Source organism: Anabrus simplex, chromosome 1, assembly GCF_040414725.1.
Source record: "Anabrus simplex isolate iqAnaSimp1 chromosome 1, ASM4041472v1, whole genome shotgun sequence".
Taxonomy (NCBI): Eukaryota; Metazoa; Arthropoda; class Insecta; order Orthoptera; family Tettigoniidae; genus Anabrus; species Anabrus simplex.
The window spans coordinates 687,557,984-687,580,261 of NC_090265.1; the positions used below are offsets into that span (position 1 = coordinate 687,557,984).

The following is a 22,278-nucleotide window of genomic DNA, read 5'->3' on the forward strand; positions in this document are numbered from 1 at the left end:
GGGTGAATTCGGACACTCCTTTTTGTTTCCTCAGGAACACATATTTTGGCGAATATTTTTCGTTTACAGGGTATTGTATTAACTGGATATATTCCTCATTTTTAGGATGATAAACAATACAACTTAAGATTCCTTCGCGAGTTAAGATGAAAATACCCTCAAAACCATCCGAAATCACTCGGTTTGATGGTATACATTAGTTTGAAGAGAGATATGAATCCTATGATAAGTATGGCTGCAAGTGTGACATATTCTCGTTATTGCGCGTCAACAGTTTTGCGTTGTTGAAGATGCAGAGGATATCCGAAGTCGTGCAGTGGACAGAAAGTGCAAGCTAAAATTATATTCGCGGCTGATTAGAAAGCAAAATCTGACTCTGGAGTTTATAGCAGCCAAAAAGCAAAACATATCAAAACCAAGGTGTACAATTATGTGAGCGAAAAGAAGAAATACAAATATGCTATTACAAGTGAAACATGCTAGCTACAAGCTACAGCTAAAGCTAGAAAACTGGGCATCATGGGCTTCAAAGCTAACCTGGGGGAGAAATTACGGTGTGTTGTTTGAAAAGAAATTTATATTTTTATGTAGCTTCATTTCTTGAAAGTAAAACATAAATAAAAGCTAATTTTATATTTCTTTCAGAATTTCTCCTCCTAAAATTAGGGTGCTGAATTATTTGTGTATTAAATACGGTACATTCATCCACTATTCAGAACCACCATAAAGACAGAGAGGGACAAAAAAGTAATGAGAGTAGGTAATGATATCAAACAGTTCAAGTTACTCTTTTCATTATCATCCTTTGAAGTTTATATATTTTTTAAAAATCTCTCTTAATTTATACCTAGAATATCAAAGGTAACATATATCCCAAATTCATCCTAAAAACTTACTTCTAGTTGGACAGTCGTGGTTCATCTCATCACTTCCATCCTTGCAGTTGTCATTTCCATCACACTTGGCTTCTAGGTGAATACAACGGCCATTCCTACAACGGAACATACCTGGCCGGGCACAGCAATCGAGTTCATCAGAGTGATCCAGACACTGAGACGTGCCATCACAAACCCATGCCTTATCTAAAAAAGTAAAAGAGGGCGTTCTGAATGGCATGTCTTAAAAGGAGAAAATGATACCAAGCAACAATACATATATATAAAAACCCTGTATGTAACCAAAAGCTGATTTTACAGGAGAGAAAAATCCTGTAATACTGTGAACTAAAAGAAAAAAGCTCAGATTTATTCATTTAATGTACAAAAGTTCAATAAAACTACAACGTAGCTTCATTCACACTGTGACTGTTGGTGCAAACTATTAGATACGAGTTCTCCTCAGGAAAAAGAAAACATCATCTATACAAGATAGCAGTGTTAGTTCATTTCCATTTGTATCATGGTCCTCACAGAATGACCTGGAGACTTTGTATAGCCACAACAAAATCATAAAACAATATTTCAGAAAAACAGCAGATACGAAGTCTCTATTCTTAAGTACCAGTAACGATAACTTACATAATTCCCATTTATTTTGGGAAAGACCTCCTGTATTTACAGGCTGCCGCTAAGAACAAGGTAAAACATATCAATTTTTTTTTACATATCTATTAATTAAAGAAAATTTTAAATTAGCTGTAGAGATGGTGTCTCAGTATCCTGCTGGAGCCTCGGAAGATGAGGGTCGCGATTTTGGGGATGAGCTTCATTGGGAGTTGGAAGCGCCTCCATGTGGCGACGAAGGGACGAGGTAAGTACCGCGAGCTCCGACCATTATCCCTATTATTTCAATTTCCTGAAGGTGGTATTTAGATTTGTAGTAAGGGATAGTGGGTTTGTATTTGTTAATCTTTTCTAGATTAACCTCCTCTGGGTGACCGCTATGGTGCTCGAATCTGACAATCAGATCTAAGATGAATCCTTGAGAACTGCTGTCTTTAAAGGCTATGATGTCAATTCTCTGCGAACTACCATTTAAGGCCAGTCCGTGTACCTCCTCATGTACATTGAATCCCTTCTTTCTCAGTTTTTCAGCAATGAAGGATCTGTTCTGGTGGTGTCGCGTGTTTCTTAGGAGCTCCCCGCGTGTGCAGAATCCCAGGACGTGACCAAGAGTTTTTTTCTCTCCGTGGCAATGCCGACAGAGGTTGTTGTCCAGGGATCCGCCTGGCACCGAGCGCACCTCAGAAACATTAACAGTCATCTTTATAGCCTCTCTCCACTCATTACAAGACAGTCCGGTACGATCTCGCGCCCAAGAGTTTGCTGGTGTATACTCTTTGTAAAGTTGTACTCCGAGTCCTTTTTGCGGTAGTGAACACCGGAAGGTGAATTCACGTTCTTGTAGCTCTTGAAGGATCTTCTTAGTATCATACATGCCGTTCTTGGCGGTTATTTTCTGGGTATCAGCATTTGTTAGTTTTAGGTGCTCTATACATTCCCGACTCTCTGCGTGAGAATCCCTCAAAGGGAAACCAAGTGGATGTTTAGTCTTCAGCAAGATATTGCAGATTTTAAAAAGAGCGAGTCCTTTGTATTTCTTTTCGGTGTACAGCATGCCGTCTGGGGTATCCGTCGGCAACTGTAATATCTCCTTTGTTGCACTTTTAATCATTTTATCGCTATCGGATAAAAATTTCTGTGCGATTTTCTTGAAACTGCATATCAGGAAAGGGTATATTAGGGTGGGACAGATTGAGGAATTGGGTACTATGACCTTTTGGTCTTCCTTAAGCAGTGGTGACGATGTTAGAAGTTGGAGCTTACTATGACGGTCTTTCATTACAGTAGTCTCGTCGAACACTAGAGTATCCCTGAAGGTAATTCCAAGGTAACGAATTTGTTTGCCGTCTCCGATTAAGTCAATGCTACAGTCTTTTTCCACGGATAGTGACCCTTGCTTCAACTCGCCTCGGATTACGCATATCCCTGTACACTTCTGTGGATTGATATCAAGACCAATTTCTTCGAACCGCCTGCGGGCTAGTCGAATAAGATCTAAGGCGGCTTCTTTGTTCTTCTAATTCCCTCCTTGAGAACTTAGAATTTCCATTCTTTGTTCTTCCCGATGACGACGGTGTCGTCGGCAAAGCCCATTACGACTATAGATGGTAGTTCGGGTATGCCCCGTAATGCCGCGAGAGACTATCTTCGCTTAGCTCATCTAAGATATGATCTACGGCTAGGATATAGAGTGCTGGTGATAATGGAGATCCCTGCATCACACCTCTCTTTCTGCATTTCGATTTGAGTGATGTTCCCGGTCTGAAGGTTGGAAATTATGTCCCCGAGTTTTGAAGGTATTCCTTCAGACTGTAGAGTTTTTAGAAGGTGGCTGTGACCGATATTGTCAAGTGCCTTTCGAATGTCCAAGAAAATTACTGTGATGTCTTCTTTCCTCTGTTTAGCAGATTTTAACAATACGCCAAGAATGGAAGTATTTATAATGGTGCCTGGAGTTGAACAGAATCCTCGCTGGTGTTCATTATAGTGGATGTACTCCTGTAGGCGACTGTCAAGTACTCTTTCTATTACTCTCCTAATGACTGAACAGATAGTGATGGGTCGCCAGTTCGACACGGTCTTCGGATCGCCTTTCTTATATAGCAAAATTGTTCGTGCTTTCCGCAGACATTCGGGAATTTCGCCAGTTTGTAGCATTCTGGTTGCTATTTTTGCGATGATAGCCTGTATGTCATCGACTCATCGTCTTTTAAGGGCTCTCATCATAACGCGATCTGGGCCCGGTGCAGTATCCACTGCGATATGATGGACGGCAACAGTAATTTTACTCCTTCGACACGGTGGGCACAAACATTTCATTAATTTTCACACGCTCCGCTTCAGTGATTTTTAAATGGTAAGTTTCCCTTTCGTGTAAATTTTCATGGGAAAATGTATCGGAAAAGGAGCTATGGATGTTTCCATGGTCGATTTTACATACCTCGGACTTGTTTTCCAACACCCACCTCACTGCCTTCTGTCTCTGATTGTAGAACTGGTATTGGGTCAGTTCGTAGTTATATTTGTTTCGCCTTTTTTTGCGGGCACGTCTGTCTGCACGCTGTGGATTTGACGAGTGACTGGTGTTTTTCGTTAAGAGCTAGACGGCGTTTCTTCCTAGCCTCAGAAAATTTGATTGCTGGGTGTTTGGGGCCAGGCAGGAGGTTAATCGATGTGAAGAGGAATGATGCAAAATCTTGAACCATTTTATTATAGCCATGATCGTCGTTGAATTGTTCAAACTTTGATTTCCAAATGCAAATTTCTTGTTTGTACTTTAGAGATGAATTATCTGATATAACCCCCATCGTCGCTAGGATTGGGATCTTCGCTAGTGACTGGATCGGATGTATCTGTTTGAGATACTTTGGCTGTGCGATTCTGAAGCAATCTTTTGCGATGTCGGTCAGGATGAGAGCGACTAATATGGATGGATACGCCCCTCTCACCAGAAAATAATGACTACATTATTGACATTTGACTTCCTGAGGCTATTGTGAATTGTTTTTGTTTTTGTACGAATCTGCGAGGATTTAGCGTTGATGGGATTGAAATTTCTGGACGGTTGATCCGGAAAATCATTTCTTCGAGGAACGGGTAATGTAGGAATTTTACAAGATGATTTAATTAGGATGTTCGCAGGACCATATAATTTGAACAAACAATCCGGGAAAACATAGTTTCCGAGAATGGATAATCGAGGTTCCACTGTACATATGTAACTCAATGGAAGAAGTTAAAGAATTTACCTATTTGCTGATGATATTGGTGTATTTTATGAGGCAACCACTGAAGTGGAATTAATGTCATTCTACCAAACACCTATCCCAAAGGCTGAATACAAATAAACTTAACATTAAATAATTCAAAATCAAAGTACATAATCTTCACATTTAGAAGATTTAAAAAACACACTCATTCCCATACAGAACACAGTCCAATTTGGAGGTACTGTCATCATAAGAGTTGATCATTATATCAGTCCTTGGGATTAACTATGTACTGTAACATACTGGTCCAAGCATACCCAAAACATTACTACACAAATTGCACCAGCATTGGGTGCACTGTACAGACTTACATCCATTCATTAAATATATATATACATATATTATTCTCTAGAACACCTGTCCAGCTCCTTGGCTGAACGGACAGCATACTGGCCGCCGGTTCAGAAGGCCTTGGGTTTGATTCCCGGCTGGGCCAAGGATTTGAATGTGTATGGTTAATTCCTATGGTTTGGAGAATGGGTGTCCGTGTAAGTCTTGATAACTTACCCTTGCTTTCTTAGCACCAAGAACTGCTTCTCAAGCCCGTCCAGACTCGCCATTTTGGCCAGGATAGTTCTCCACTTATGTGAAAAGCCGCAGAATGGGACAATACAGGTTATGACTTGGATCCTGGGTATCACATTACAGGGATGATCATGCCAAAAAAAAAATCTGTTGTGTGAGGAAAGCAGGTGGCAAGCATGAAACTGAAAAGAAATGCCATTGCTGCTTTAAGAGAAGATGACAAAATGATGACTACTGTGGAAAAATAAGATGTCGGTGGTAATGTTCAGTACTTAAGAATACCACAAACTGTGCAAAGGAAACTGAAAAGAATATAACAGAGGAGTTGAAAAATGGTGGCAACAACTGATTTTCCGGCTGCTGGAAGTGTGTGTAGTGAATAGTTTTCTGCTGTTCAATGAACAAAGAAGAAAAGAAGGGAAAGCCAAAACCAGCCACAAACAATACAGGAAAAACCACATCAGGTAGCTGGTATATGATGTGAGTGAGAAACACTGGTTCTCACAAAATGCATAAACTAGAGATTCAGAACGTACACAGAAGCCTGGTTTACATTCAGGGAAATGTTTTGAAATATATCATACCCAGCTATAGCACCATTAGGTGAAGCATAATGGTACTGTTATCCTCTTAAAGCACACCTCCCACTAAAACCCTAAGGAGTAAGGAAAGTATCTCTATAAATGAACATTGTTTAGTACATATAACTTTTCTTACTGACACTCTGCAAACAATGATGCTGCTATTATCTTGTATTTTAGGACTGATGACCAAGATGTTGACCAACTACAACATTGTGTGCTGTGGTAATGAATATATATGAAAGTGTTCCTATTCACAAGTTTCTAAGTAAACAGGATATGGGTTCAATTTTATAGTTATAATTTATAATAATAGTAATTTTTTTAAATTAAGAATTTGGCCTACTCTAGACTGCTTAGAATCCAAGACTATGGTACAGTATTTTTCTTCCTTTCTTCCCAGAATATTTTCAAACAACGGCTATAAAGGTCCTCATCCTAAGGTGGTGCAGCTCTTTTCTGGCACACCTCTAATGGAGGTGAACTGCATGTACCATTTTAACCATATACCAGCCCTCCTGCCATTCTTAAATTTCTGGCAGTACCGGAAATCAAACCCGTGCCACCGAGGACGGCAGCTAATAGTGCCAACCGTTACACTACAGAGGCGGACACATAGTGGCTGATAGCCTGCCTCTCTTGCTCTGATATTACACTCTTAGGTTACGACTTTTTCTTCTTCTTCCTCTTCCTGATATGTTTCTGCTTATGGAAGTCGTTCACAGAGCCTCTTCAAATCTTTTCTTTTTTCCCCACAGTCTATTGTTCATCAATGTCACCCACTGTAGTCCTCTCCGATTTACATCATCCTCCACCTGATCCCTCCATCTTGTCCATGGTCTTCTAATTGGTCTTCTTGCAGACTATGTCCATTCTAGAGCTCTTCTAGAATCTTTCTTGTCCCATTCAGCCATTTCAACCATTTCAGCCTATTTCTCTCCATAGTTTCTTTTAGGGGGTTGATCTGTAGCGTGTTTCATATTCTTTCATTTCTTATCTCGTTCTTCCTCGCTTTACCCAGGATCCCTCGTAGAAAGCGCATCTCTGTCGCTCGCAATCTATTTAGATCCTTTTTTTGTCCAAGTCCAACATTCTGATCCATAAATCAATATTGTCAAATAATATGATTTATATATAATGATTTTTGCTTTGGTAGGTAATTTCCAATTTATAATTATGTCTGATACACAGTAATAAAATTTTGAGCAATTTCATGTTTGTGGGTTACTGTAGTCACGTCCTAGTTCGTGAACCATGGGCAACGGCTGAGTGGCCTAGTAAGTGGTCCTGAGAGACGGGATACCAGTTGCTATGGAATGGGAGTGGGCATCTCGGACATATTCTGAGTCGTGGCCCTCCTTGTGCTCAGGCGGCTAGGACTATACAATTCACCGGTGGTCCATAACCCGTTAGAGGAGAGATCCTCACTTGGACTATGTGCAAGTAGGGCAGCATCCTGCTTCATGAATTAACCGAGCTCAGAACACTTTAAGCAAGCCTCGGACCTATGGGAGTAATGGAGTCCCACTCCCATTTGACAGGCGAGGGACTTCTTGGAAACAACTTGGCGAACGAAATGGAATTCGATGGGGAGCAATCAATATTAATGGGGCTTATGGAAGAAAGAAGGTAGAACTGGCTGAGTCAGCAAAGAGGATGCATCTGGATGTGCTAGGAGTAAGTTATATTCGGGTAAGGGGAGATAATGAGGAAGAGATAGGAGATTATAAAGTGTACTTGACGGGTGTTAGAAAGGGAAGGGCAGAGTCTGGGGTAGGGCTCTTTATCAGGAATACCATTGCACGCAACATAGTTTCTGTTAGGCACGTAAATGAGCGAATGATGTGGGTAGATTTGTCAGTGGGAGGAATTAGGACAAGAATTGTGTCCGTGTATTCACCATGTGAGGGTGCAGATGAGGATGAAGTTGACAAGTTTTATGAAGCATTGAGTGACATCGTGGTCAGGGTCAACAGCAAGGATAGAATAGTGCTAATGGGCGATTTCAATGCGAGAGTTGGGAATAGAACTGAAGGATACGAAAGGGTGATTGGTAAATGTGGGGAAGATATGGAAGCTAATGGGAATGGGAAGCGTTTGCTGGACTTCTGTGCTAGTATGGGTTTAGCTGTTACGAATACATTCTTCAAGCATAAGGCTATTCACCGCTACACATGGGAGGCTAGGGGCACCAGATCCATAATAGACTATATCTTAACGGACTTTGAATTCAGGAAATCTGTTAGGAATGTAAGAGTTTTTTGCGGATTTTTCGGAGATACAGACCACTATCTGATCTGTAGTGAACTAAGTATCTCTAGGCCTAGGGTAGAGAAAGTGAAATCTGTCTGCAAACGAATAAAAGTGGAAAATCTCCAGGACGAGGATATTAGACAGAAGTACATGAATATGATTAGTGAGAAGTTTCGAACAGTAGACAGTAAGCAGGTTCAGGATATAGAAAGTGAATGGGTGGCATACAGGGATGCTGTAGTAGAAACAGCAAGGGAATGCCTAGGAACAACTGTGTGTAAAGATGGGAAAAGGCGAACATCTTGGTGGAATGATGAAGTGAGAGCAGCCTGTAAACGTAAAAAGAAGGCTTATCAGAAATGGCTCCAAACAAGGGCCGAGGCAGACAGGGATTTGTACGTAGATGAAAGAAACAGAGCGAAACAAATAGTTGTTGAATCCAAAAAGAAGTCATGGGAAGATTTTGGTAATAACCTGGAAAGGCTAGGTCAAGCAGCAGGGAAACCTTTCTGGACAGTAATAAAGAATCTTAGGAAGGGAGGGAAAAAGGAAAAGAACAGTGTTTTGAGTATTTCAGGTGAACTCATAATAGATCCCAGGGAATCACTGGAGAGGTGGAGGGAATATTTTGAACATCTTCTCAATGTAAAAGGAAATCATCCTGGTGGTGTTGCAAACAGCGAAGCTCATGGGGAGGAGGAAAATGATGTTGGTGAAATTATGCTTGAGGAAGTGGAAAGGATAGTAAATAAACTCCATTGTCATAAGGCAGCGGGAATAGATGAAATTAGACCTGAAATGGTTAAGTATAGTGGGAAGGCGGGGATGAAATGGCTTCATAGAGTAGTAAAATTAGTGTGGAGTGTTGGTAAGGTACCTTCAGATTGGACAAAAGCAGTAATTGCACCTATCTATAAGCAAGAGAACAGGAAGGATTGCAACAACTATCGATGTATCTCATTGATTAGTATACCAGGCAAAGTATTCACTGGCACCTTGGAAGGGAGGGTGCGATCAGTCGTTGAGAGGAAGTTGGATGAAAACCAGTGTGGTTTCAGACCACAGAGAGGCTGTCAGGATCAGATTTTCAGTATGTGCCAGGTAATTGAAAAATGCTACGAGAGGAATAGGAAGTTATGTTTATGTTTCGTAGATCTAGAGAAAGCATATGACAGGGTACCGAGGGAAAAGATGTTCACCATACTGGAGGACTATGGAATTAAAGGTAGATTATTAAAATCAATCAAAGGAATTTATGTTGACAATTGGGCTTCAGTGAGAATTGATGGTAGAATGAGTTCTTGGTTCAGGGTACTTACAGGAGTTAGACAAGGCTGTAATCTTTCACCTTTGCTGTTCGTAGTTTACATGGATCATCTGCTAAAAGGTATAAAATGGCAGGGAGGGATTCCGTTAGGTGGAAATATAGTAAGCAGTTTGGCCTATGCTGACGACTTGGTCTTAATGGCAGACTGTGCCGAAAGCCTGCAATCTAATATCTTGGAACTTGAAAATAGGTGCAATGAGTATGGTATGAAAATTAGCCTCTCGAAGACTAAATTGATGTCAGTAGGTAAGAAATTCAACAGAATTGAATGTCAGATTGGTGATACAAAGCTAGAACAGGTCGATAATTTCAAGTATTTAGGTTGTGTGTTCTCCCAGGATGGTAATATAGTAAGTGAGATTGAATCAAGGTGTAGTAAAGCTAATGCAGTGAGCTCGCAGTTGCGATCAGCAGTATTCTGTAAGAAGGAAGTCAGCTCCCAGACGAAACTATCTTTACATCGGTCTGTTTTCAGACCAACTTTGCTTTACGGGAGCGAAAGCTGGGTGGACTCAGGATATCTTATTCATAAGTTAGAAGTAACAGACATGAAAGTAGCAAGAATGATTGTTGGTACAAACAGGTGGGAACAATGGCAGGAGGGTACTCGAAATGAGGAGATAAAGGCTCATTTAGGAATGAACTCGATGGATGAAGCTGTACGCATAAACCGGCTTCGGTGGTGGGGTCATGTGAGGCGAATGGAGGATAGGTTACCTAGGAGAATAATGGACTCTGTTATGGAGGGTAAGAGAAGTAGAGGGAGACCAAGACGATGATGGTTAGACTCGGTTTCTAACGATTTAAAGATAAGAGGTATAGAACTAAATGAAACCACAACACTAGTTGCAAATCGAGGATTGTGGCGACGTTTAGTAAATTCTCAGAGGCTTGCAGACTGAACGCTGAAAGGCATAACAGTCTATAATGATAATGTATGTATTGAACCCATGACCTTTGTGCCCTAAGAACATTATGCATAATGTAACAATTAAACTAAAAGTTGGATTCTTGATAGCATGGATTTCACACGTGACGAGGGGGTGATTACCTTCGGTCCCACGCTCTGGGGTACGTGACGTCAACCACACGTGTCGATGGCGGAAGAATCTCAAGTCATTTTTATGAACTATTTCAAAGCACGTGTACATGGCGTGACCACGCCAAGTCAAAAAAATATAGTGCCTATCAAAGGAGGTCAATCATCTCACAAATCGAACCCGTAAAAATTTTAAATGTCCGTGAACACTACCGCCAGAAATGTAGCAAGCATGTAGTCACTTTCAAAACTCTTGAAATTGCAGTTTAGGTAAGTCAGAAATTTTATAGAAATTTTCTTGGCGGCAAAGGGAGAGATCCGAAGAGAGGGGGTAACTGCTATAAATATGAAGGGACGCCATGACGAAGTCTCCTTCTCCGGCATTTGTGATACAAAGCGGACGAAAAATTGTTGAGCTGCTCTGCGAAATCAAACCAACGAAAGTAGACTGAGTTCAACTGCAGATTTTAGCCATTGCGGCTAAGTCTTGACTCCATGAGGAGATAGTTTTCTTGAGTGAAATAATTGTACCAGATAGGACGGTCAAAGTACTGAATAAATTCTAATGTGATTAAGTAATTCGTGTGCGTAAATAACTATAGTCCATCGTGTGCACTCAACAAACAAGTGAAGGGTATTTTCTTTTTTTTTTTTATGCTTTATTCCAGGAAACCTGAAGAAAATTAATAATGAACCGTGAAGCCATGAATGTAAAAATGGCTAAATAAAATGCCAGGGTCACAGGTGAGCCCTATGACGAATACTGGCGTGACGACATGAGGTAGGTGACTTTCCATCTTACTACCTCTTATATCTTGTCTCGTGATTTCTTGTATTTGAATGGGGGTATACGACGCAGTGGTCACCCCTACTAAGTTTTGTAAATGTGAGAGTACGACTAAAGGAGTCATTTGTTTTATTTTCCACTTGGATAAAAGTTTGAAGTCTTGCGAGTGCCGTATAATGTTGTAAAAAGTTATTGCATATGGTTCCGAAGTGATATCACGTCCAATGTAGATCGTCATCCGTGTGAGTGTACTGCCTATATTTTGTGATGTCAAAGTAGGATATTCATTCGACGTAAAATTCTTCTGTCTGCAATTTGACGTTAATAATAATAATCCATGGTTACTCATTTTCAATCGAGTGGAAGCACGCTGTCGGGTGAGAACATAGGGAGATGAATTTGGTCATGAAGAGAAACGTTTTTCTATGCCCATTTTAAACTGTGTCTGACTGACAATAAAAAGATCTAGTAGAATGTTTCAGTCGTTTCTCGTAAAAATCAAGTTATTAAATACGATATCATTTATGCGAAGTTATTCATGATTAATGCATTGTGCGATATTGGACGTCGGGATTTCTAGTGAGGATTTTATTCCAGTTCTTTGTCGATGATAATTGTGGAGCTGGGAAACAGAGGTTAGTTTGTGGATCAGGTTGGACCTGTCATTGAAGCCGGGACACGGAAGCCCGAGGAATGTTTTATATGAGTTGAGATGAGATGTGCGAATCAGGTTAGAGTCCTGTCATTTGAAGCCGGGACATGATAGCCCGAGGAATATTTTATAATGTTGAGAATGGAAAGAAATTCATAGAAATCCATAGCGGTATCAATTGGCGATGCGTATAATTAGTGTGGGCATCTTGAAGCATAATCTGTGCATTTTGTTGGTTAGAATATCGTATTTGTTTAATTATGTCGGCCGAGTTTAAAGGAAGCATTTCGAGAAGTCAGTCAACTGTGCATAAACCAGGTGTTTCCTGTAACTGCCAAGCGAGCTTGGGGGGATGAGAGGCCTCAGCTGACAGCGGGGATATAACGGGACCCGTGTGGAATTGAGATTGTAATTCTCGGCCAGGGGAAACGTTAAAATGCTGGATTTAGTTGAAATTCATAGCCGGTAATGATCTAAGTATTGTGAAATACTGTAATTGGGGATGTAATGAACGTTTGAAATCACGAACTTTGAGTATAAGGAACAGAGTAACCCAATTTCAGGGTTGTCCAAAATATAGAGCGATGGTCGTGATGATCGGTTTGTCTGTGAGGGGTGTGCAAAATTCATAATGGTATGACGAGATATGACACTGTAATTATATGGCGAGTTGTTTGGTTTGTACGTAGATTATTAGGATATCCAAGTGTTAATAACGGTTAGGACTAGATTAGATTTTTAAGCGTGATATCACGAGACAGGATATATACAGCTGGACATAAATTATGTAAAATTCTTTTCCAGCCAGATAAACATCGCAATATTGAACTCACATCACAGCTGCGTAGAAATTTGTGAAGAAACCAGAGTCCGCGGAGATAAATTTTGTTGTTCGTTAATATTTCGTTAAATCATTTAAATTTATTTAATTATTAAATTCAGTGAAACCGCATTTGAAATAACTTTAATCAAGCGAATAACTTGGAGATGCATTCTGGAAATTTTAGTTTGTTTTCTGGGGAATGTTAACATGTAAAGTAACGATTAAGGGGACATATCCGAAGGAAATGGATTTTACTGCCACAAAGTTTGTGAGCATTGCTATTGTTGTAATTATTGAACTTTGATTGATTGAGCAGTGAATGTGCTGGGGATAGTAAAGTGGAACTTTGGTCATAAACCGATGTAACTTAATTGTGTTTAGCCTTCAGCCTAGAAACTTGGATGGTCAGGGGGTCATCAACCTCAGTGACTTAGATTAGGGCCAGAGGCCATTGTAGCATCATTTCCTTGCGGTCATCATCCACAATGACTTTAAAGTAACTTAGAAGAGTAAATGTCGGTCCATGACATAGACGCAGGTCACATCGATTCAATTAAGGGTCCATGCCGTAGAACCACTGTGTGGCACACACCGATTGGACGGCCTTAATTATTCCCAGAGTCCAGAGTTCGTGTTACGAGGGCTGGACCATAACGAATCACTATGATGGTACATGTGGTCTCACATGGAAGCCGAATTTAAGGATTTCCAGACTTTCCTTTTTTAAATGATTAATAATTGAGATAATGGTTTCTAGTAAGAATGCCCGTCAGGCAGTTACGTTAAAGTCTCACACCAGTGTTCTGATGTTTATGTAAAAGTGATTGTGGTGTCCAGTGGACACAATTGACTTCTCTGATACTGTTGACATACCATGATGCTACAGAATTTTCCTGAATAAATAGGAATCTTTTAAATAGATCTTTAATTCGAGTAGATAGATTAGAATTACTGAACCCTACCTTTACCTCAGCAAGTGACGAAGAACCCGAAACGACCCAAGAGACAGATCTCATGAACTTTGCTGATAGGTAAGAAAGGTAGGTATCCCTCAATATGGACCAAAGGCTTCAGTATGTATGTATGTATGTATGTATGTATGTATGCATGTATGTTCCTATCCTCTCCGAAATTTCTTCCTTGATGTTTCTTTTTCTAGTTAGCCTACTTCGTAGGTCCTCATCGGAGGGTCTGCCTTACAAGGGCTGCACTCGACTAGAAATAGCCACACAAAATTATACTTCGTAGGTATTTAAAAGCACTTATTTCTTTAAGAATTTTTCCATTACACCTAACATCCTTCATTTTTCTGTTTTCTCTACTGATTTTCAGTACCTCACTTTTCACACTGAACTTGTAAAATTGAAAAATCTGTGGAAGTGATCTGTCGCTGGAATTCCTCTGTGTTAATTAAGATGTTATCGGTAATCTTCAGTCTTTGCACATCCCATCTCATCTCTTCTAGCCAGCCTGTGGTATTTTTTGATCTGGAGATGTAATAAAAAATTATTTTAGTTAGCCTGTTGTTCATTCTGTGGAGGTGTCCATAAAATTGTAGGCCATTTACTTTTATTGTATCTGTAATTTTCTCTATATTTCGGAAGAAAAAACCAAACCAAACCCCATGGTGCAACAGCCCCAAAGGGGCATGGTCTACTAAGCGACTGCTGCTCAGCCTGAAGGCCTGCAGATTATGAGATGTCATGTGGTCAGCACGACGAGTCATCTTGGCCGTTATTCTTGGCTTTCTAGACTGGGGCCGCCATCTCACCGTCGGATAGCTCCTCAATCGTAATCACACAGGCTGAGTGAACCTCGAACTAGCCCTCAAATCCAGGTAAAAATTCCTGACCTGGCCGGGAATCAAACCGGGGCCTCCGGGTAAGAGGCAGGCACGCTACCCCCACATCGCGGGGCCGGCCATATTTTGGTAGAGGTCTTTATTTTCCCTCTTCATGCAAATATCATCTTTATTCTTTTGGCATTCCAAATTTTTTTCTTAGCATTTTACTTTCTTTCTTTTCCAGTTCCTCTTGTTCACCATCTTTTGTTCAACGTTACACATTCTGATCCATACAGTACCTCAGATTTAATTACAGTTGCACAGTGCTTGCTTGGAATGATATTGACCTTCTGTTGTAATGGTTTTGTATTAGTTTGTAAGCTATTTCCATCTTCTTCAATCTCTCTTTGCAGGTTATGTTATTCTCTCAACCATTTAAATTTATCAACTCTTTGAATCTGCCCATGTTGTGTTGGTATGTACTTTTCTCTATTGTCTGTGTTCAATACACAGTATAACCACAATTTTGCGTGACCTCGATTTAACATAAACCCGCATTTAACGCAAGAAATTTCCAATCCTGGAAATTATTCCATACGAGCAATGTTATTTTATATTCGATTTAACATAATTCACAATAGGGCAAAACCTGCATTTAGTGTTAAGGAAATGTTAAAATTCTCAAATATTTATTTCTATTCGTTTTGGTTATGGGACATCAAGAACCTATGAAAAGACATCATAAGCTTGCTGAGGATGATTCAAAGCAGAAGAGGAAATTAGAGTGCAGGCACTATCCGAGCGCCGCTGTAGCAGAAGAGAAATCCTGTTTTAATGACAATGTTATTATAACCTTCAAAAATTCTTATATTAATCTCTGCAATATTCTTCAGTTACAAAGAGAACTCTTTTACCGATTCATCCATTATTACGGGGGAATTCAGGTGCGTTAGTTTGTATCCGTTATCAATATTCATACACTCTACCAAATACCGCATGTGACTCTACTCCAGTGTTTATACTGAATGCAATCAATCTTTTCAGTATCAATTCCTCGCCACGTGCGAGTGAGTCGATCTTGGCGAGCCTGAGGTCTGCTCACAAGTCCGAGTCTCCAACTCGTGCAAACAAACATCGGGATAATATGTTTTCGCAACATGTGCAAAGCCAGCAGTTGTTAACTCCTTAGAAATAAAGGCTGAAGTAAAATATTGTTTAATTTTAATACTATCCACTGAAATAAAATAAGAATGTGACACTTCTCCTTCTCAAGATACAGCGGTGTGCACAACTAATTCAGAGGTTAGGTTATGTAATTCCACGTCTTTTTAAATTTCAGAAAGGCTCTTCCCATGTAAATTTATAGTGAAAATGTTATTATTCGACAGGGAGCTTGAAATATGTTGTCATAATACCTGCGCGGTAAATCTAGGTTAGGTGACGCCGTTTGAGGTAAGAAAATGGAAATGTTTGTCACAAACCTCTGGAGTGATGCTATTACAATTAAAGAGAATAAAACTGAATATGCGTGTTCAGACTATCGGAATTAGAAAATGCGTGCTAGTGAGTAAGCCGCCGCTTTGAAAACATCCACAAAAATGTTTGAACAAACCGATTGCTGTTTCATACTTATTTTAATATATTTTTGTGCGAGTATGGTATCTTTCCCGACTTTTATGGAAAATCGTGTATAACATTATAAGAATAACCTTAAACCAAAGCAGTTTTGCATTCATTGACAAAAATCTGTCAAAATTAAGCACAAACCACAACTACAATACAGGGTAGATATCTCCTTGTTTTATTGTTGTCACTGTGTAAATAATGTATGATGGTACAATTTATGTTAATTATCATCATGGATAGAATTCTACATAATATCAAGGAGAAGATGATGGGCGAGCAAGTAAAGTCTATGCTTTTTGCTGATGACATAGTAGTTTGGGGAGATAATGAAGAAGTAGTACAGACACAAGTTGATTTATGGAATGAGGAGATTAGAAATTCTGGAATGAAGATTACTACTGCGAAAAGCAAGACTTTGATCATGACGAGAGGTAACAGAAAATTCAGGGGAGTGATAAAAATAGGAAATGAACCTCTTGAAGTAGTGAAAAATTTTAAATATGGGCAGTGTGAATGTCACAAGATGGAAATTTGGATGGCGAAATTGATTTAAGAATACAGCAGTCTGAAAGTTTCTACCAGTGTGTGAGAGACATTGTATGGAACAAAGATGTGCCAATGAAGTGCAAGAAGGTTTTATAATCGTCCTATTATAAACCTATACTGACCTATGCTTCAGCAAACTGGACGTTGACCAAGCGGAACCAAAGTAAGATACAAGCAGCTGAAATGAAGTTCTTGAGGAACAGGAAAGACAAGACGAGATAGAATACATCATCATCATCATCATCATCATCATCATTGTTGACCAACTTCAGTTTCCCAGCTATGGTATACGAGCCCCTTCCATTTTGTTTGGTCCACGAACCATTCTTCATCCACAATCCGCTCCCAATCGTGACCTCTCTCCTCTACATCTTTCTTCACAAAGTCTGTCCATTTTTCTGTAGGTTTTCCCATTGGTCTCTTTCCCCTTATTTCTCTCTCATACTCGTTTCTTGCAGACCTATTGGCACTCATTCTTTTCACTTGACCTAACCAATTCAGTCTTGCCTTTTGGATCTTCTGGAATAAGGAGTCTTCTAGTCCTACGTCTTCTCTGACTTTATTATTCCTGATTTTATCCCTCCTGGTCTTCTGGATCATTGTGCATAGGAACTTAAATTACTTAAAGTACTTAAATTCTGTGACACTGTCCAGCTTAGTGCCATTTAGCATGATGTCTGGCTGGTTGTCACCCTTCTGTACCTTCAACACCACCGTTTTAGCCTTGTTGATGTTTAATCCATATCTCTCACACTCCTGACTCCACCCCTGCAGTCTCTCTTCCACATCTTTCTTTGAGTTACCCTAAATTACTATATCATCTGCAAATGCAAATGCTTTTAAGTCTTGTTGCCCATTTTCTTTTAGCACCTTTAATATGGTATCCATTACAATGATAAATAATAGGGGCGACAAAGCACTACCGGTACCTTGTTGTACTCCCCTTTTTGTCTGAAACCAGCCTGACAGTCCAGAACCGAGTTGATGAGATAGAATACGAAATGAGGAAATAAGGATAATCGTGGGAGTATGTAAACTTCAAGAAGGGATTGACATAGCAAAGCTAGAATGGTTTGGATACATGATGAGAATGCCAGAAAAGAGAATACCAAAGAGAACATTCATGGATACAGAGACTGGAAAGAGGCCTAGGGGATGGCTTTGAATGAGATGGAGGAGTTCTGTTGTGGACTGTATTGCAAATAGAGGAGTTGATAGCAATAAAGTACTAGAAGAGGAATGGTGAAAAGATCGAGTAAGGTGGAGGGCTTTAGTACACAACCCTACCCAGAGAGAATCTGGAAAAGGGAATGGATGAAGAAGAAGACAGGCAAACCTGAAACCTCGATTTGAGGTAAACCCCCATTTAAGGTTAAACAAATCAGGTTCCTGTAAAGATGTTAAATAGGGGTTCTACTTATTTAGTTTTGTCATATGGAATTTGTTACTTTTTGCTAGTGGTTTACCGTTGCATTAACACATCGAAAGTTTACGGTCACGCAAGAATGAGAAAGGGATACGATTGGGAAGGTACTGGCTGTGGTCTTCATTAAGGTATGAAAATGGGAAACCATGGGAAACCATCTTCAGGACTGCTGACGGTGGTTTCGAACCCACCATTTTCCAAATACAAGCTCCTGACTCTGACCACATGGCCAACTTGCTTGGTTTTAATTGCATTATTTGTATCTGTAATTCGTTTTCCAAAATTATTGCTATATCATCAGCAAAATCAAGACAATTCAACTCAAATTTTCCCCTTCAAAATGCAAATAAGGTAAAATAATTTGTCCTAAACTGGTAATGCTACTTTAATTTGCCCTAGAATAGGTCGTAAAAGTTTATAGGTCCAAACGCATCATCATTGAGGAGAAGTGCTAGCTGTAAAATCATATTAAGTGAACACAAGCAATACAAGATAAAGTTCAGATTTTAAATACAAGTAGAGGAGAAAGCTAAGAGAATTTTAATTTGAGGGGTAAGGATTAATAAGGAGCTGGATGTTAACATATATATCCACAAAGGTCTCATTGAAGTTACCAATTTTCACACTTACTCACCTATACATTTAACTCCTTGACATTTGAACTGGTCAGGTCGGCAAGCAGGACAGTCCATCTCATCACTCGAGTCGGGACAGTCGGTTTGGCCATCGCAACGCCACGTGTTGGGTACACAATCCTTGGAACCCAAGCAGGTGAAGTGGTCTGGTCCACACGCAGAAGGTGGGCTACACGTTCGACCATTATCGTGAAGCGTCAACCCTCTTGGGCATGAACAAACTGCTGAGTTGTTCACTGTCAAGCAAATGTGTGAACAGCCTCCATGCTCATTCTGCCAGCTGCAGTTGTGAAGGGACATCATCTTATGGGGAAAATAAATTACAATCAAATATTTCACATAAACTTCAACTAAAATGACACAATAACAAATGTGAAATTAGAAAAAACAACATGCATACAACAATATTCATTGTAGACTGTTATGTATTTCAGCATTTGGTATTCAGTCTGCAAACCTCTATGAATTAACTACGTGCCTGAACAATCCAAGGTGTTTAGCACCTGCACAATCTAAGGTAACAGTGGATAAGATCATCATCATCAACAACGTCCCACTCCAGTTGCCCGGGTGTGGTTACCAACCCTCCTCCACTCCTTTCCGTCCTTCCACTTCTCCTGCTCCATTACTTCCACCACATCCAATCCAGCTTCTCTAATGTCCTTCCAAATCTGATCCATCCACCTTCTTCTCGGTCTTCCAACTGGTCTCTTTCCCTTAACTTCTCTTTCCAATTCCCTTCTTGCTACCTGTTCCTTTCCCATTCTTTTTACATGTCCGAACCATCTCAGTCTTGCTTTCTGTATGTTCTGTACTGGTTCCATATTTAGCTCTTTTCTGATTTTAGTATTTTGAATTCTAACTCTTCTTGTCTTTTTAACCAATGTTCTTAAAATATTTCATTTCTACTGCTTGGATCTTACTATCTTGTTTCTTATTAGTTACCAGCGTTTCTAGTCCATATGTTACAATTGATATGAAATATTGTTTATATAAAGTTAATTTTGTTCTCTTGGGTACTTTGTCATCCCATAAAAGCTCTCTGACTTGATGATAAAATGTTGTGCCTTAACTTAGTCTGTTAATAATTTCAGGATTGATTCCATTACTCCCATTAATAATACTACCCAAATATGTAAACTGTTCTACATTCTTTAACCGTTCTCCGTCTATGTTCACTTGGCTTCTCTTTTTCTCTTTTCCACAGTGCATGACTACAGTTTTCTTTTTACTAATTACCATTCCAAACTCCTTCAGATTTTCATTACAAATGTCCAGTCTCCTTTGTATTTCCTTTTCTCTCTTTCCACAAATCACCACATCATCTGCAAATACCAAAGCATTCACTTCATCACTACTGATACTCTGTTTTACACGTTTTATGATTTAATCCATCAATATAATAAACAATAATGGCAATAGTGCACTTCCTTGCTTGAGACCTTTTTTTGTATAAAATGTTTCAGTCACCACACCTCACTTGTACACTGCTTTTACTCTCATGATACAACATCTTTATCTTGTTAATTAATGATTTTGGTTCATTCCTTTTCAGTAGGCATTTCCATACATGTTTTCTCTTAACTGTATCATAAGATTTTTCCAAATCCAAAAATACGAAGATTTCCTTGTTCTTTCCAGATGTTTTTCCATTGTCATTCGCACTGTAAAAATCAAGTCTATTGTTGATCTATTCTGTCTAAAGCCACATTGTTCTTCATCTGTGTTCCTATTTTTTTTTTTTGCTTTATGTCGCACCGACACAGATATGTCTTATGGTGACGATGGAATTGGAAAGGTCTAGGAATGGGAAGGAAGCGGCCATGGCCTTAATTAAGGTACAACCCCAGCATTTGCCTGGTGTGAAAATGGGAAACCACGGAAAACCATCTTCAGGGCTGCCGACAGTGGGGCTCGAACCCACTATCTCCTGATTACTGGATACTGGCCGCACTTAAGCGACTGCAGCTATCGAGCTCGGTGTGTGTTTCTATTATATCCCTCAGTCTTTTGTCTATGGCTTTCTCCATTACTTTTAGCCCATGTGATACTTTTCACATTTCTTCCTTTCCTTTTTTGAACAGTGGTACAATGCTTCCTTGTTGCCAATCTTCAGGTATCTTCCCCTTGCTTATGGCATTGAGGGCTCTGTATAGCCACTGTAGTCCAATGCTTCCTGCTGCCAGCATTGAATTCATCTTTTCCACTTGCTTTACCTTTGGTCATTGCTTTCACTGCCCTTTCAAGTTCCAACCATGTTATCGGGTTCTCTTCTTTCTCTCCGTCTATTATTTCCATTTTCTTATCTCCTTCTTCCTCCGAGCAGTCATCCTCATCATAACGTTTTTCAAAATACTTTGCCATCACCTTCTGAAGACCCTTTTTGTCATGTACTATGGATCCATCTTCCCTCTCCAGTGCGTTGTTTTGTCCTTGATTTATTCTTTTTGATTTTATTACTCTGTATAATAGTTTCTGATTTCCTCGACTATCTTGCTCAATTTTGTTGGTAAACTCTCCCCAATATTTCTCCTTTTCTTCCTTGATACTCCTCTTTACTTGTAGTTTCAATCTTTTGTATTCCACATATAACCTTTCTATCTTAAGACACGATTTTAATTAATAATAATGTTATTTGCTTTGCGTCCCACTAACTGCTTCTACGGCTTTCGGAGACGCCGAGGTGCCAGAATTTAGTTCCATAGGAGTTCTTTTACGTGCCAGTAAATCTACCGACACGAGGCTGATGTATTTGAGCACATTCCAATAACACCGGATTGAGCCCGAACATGCCAAGTTGGGGTCAGAAGGCCAGCACCTCAACCGTGTGACCCACTCAACCCAGCGATGTTAATAATTTGGTGATAGGAGGTGAGGAACTACATGAGACAGTTGCAAATTGAGGATTATGAAGGCACTTAGCTGATTCACAGAGACTTGCTGGAAAGCATAACATTCTACAAATGAAGGTGGTATCATTACACAGTACACTTTATAAGAACAAAAGCTCTTAGAAAAACTCAGAGCATAGATTTATTTTTTATACACTGAAATAATCTTATATGATCCAGGATGAAACCATGACTGAAATTTTACCAGTGTTTTTTCCCTCTATGGCAGCCATTCCCAAACTGTGGTCCGCGGACCCCCGGGGGCGGGGAGGGGAGCGGGCGACAATAATCCAACGGGTCCGCAATAATAACATAAGTTGTAAGCATTTGAAGAGTGAAATGTTATTGTACACACACACAATTCATAGGCCATTATACTAAATTTAGGAACTAAGTCTTCACTGTTGCATAACTTACATAAAGTACATGTAACTCTTAGTTTGGCCGACAGATGGTGCAAGTCAGGAGCGGAAAAAGAAGAAATACTACAACACAGTTTAAGTGATGTAATTGTGAGATACTTTGAATTACTATCCACACTCAGACCATATTTTCCGCCTTTGGTTGAGAAAATCTCGTGAATCAAAAACCTCTTTTTTGAAACTGAATACGA

The 22,278-nt window shown here is 39.7% G+C and overlaps 1 protein-coding gene across 1 annotated transcript in view; it reads right to left on the reverse strand.

The window, feature by feature from the left end:
* arr (low-density lipoprotein receptor-related protein 6) overlaps nt 1-22,278 on the reverse strand; it is a 330,860-nt gene that overhangs the window by 16,083 nt on the left and 292,499 nt on the right. The window contains exons 20-21 of the mRNA XM_067135921.2: nt 18,774-19,077; nt 897-1,082 (exon numbers count right to left, since the gene is read on the reverse strand). Of these exons, the coding sequence (XP_066992022.2) occupies nt 897-1,082; nt 18,774-19,077 (490 nt within the window). The remainder of the gene's footprint in view (nt 1-896; nt 1,083-18,773; nt 19,078-22,278) is intronic.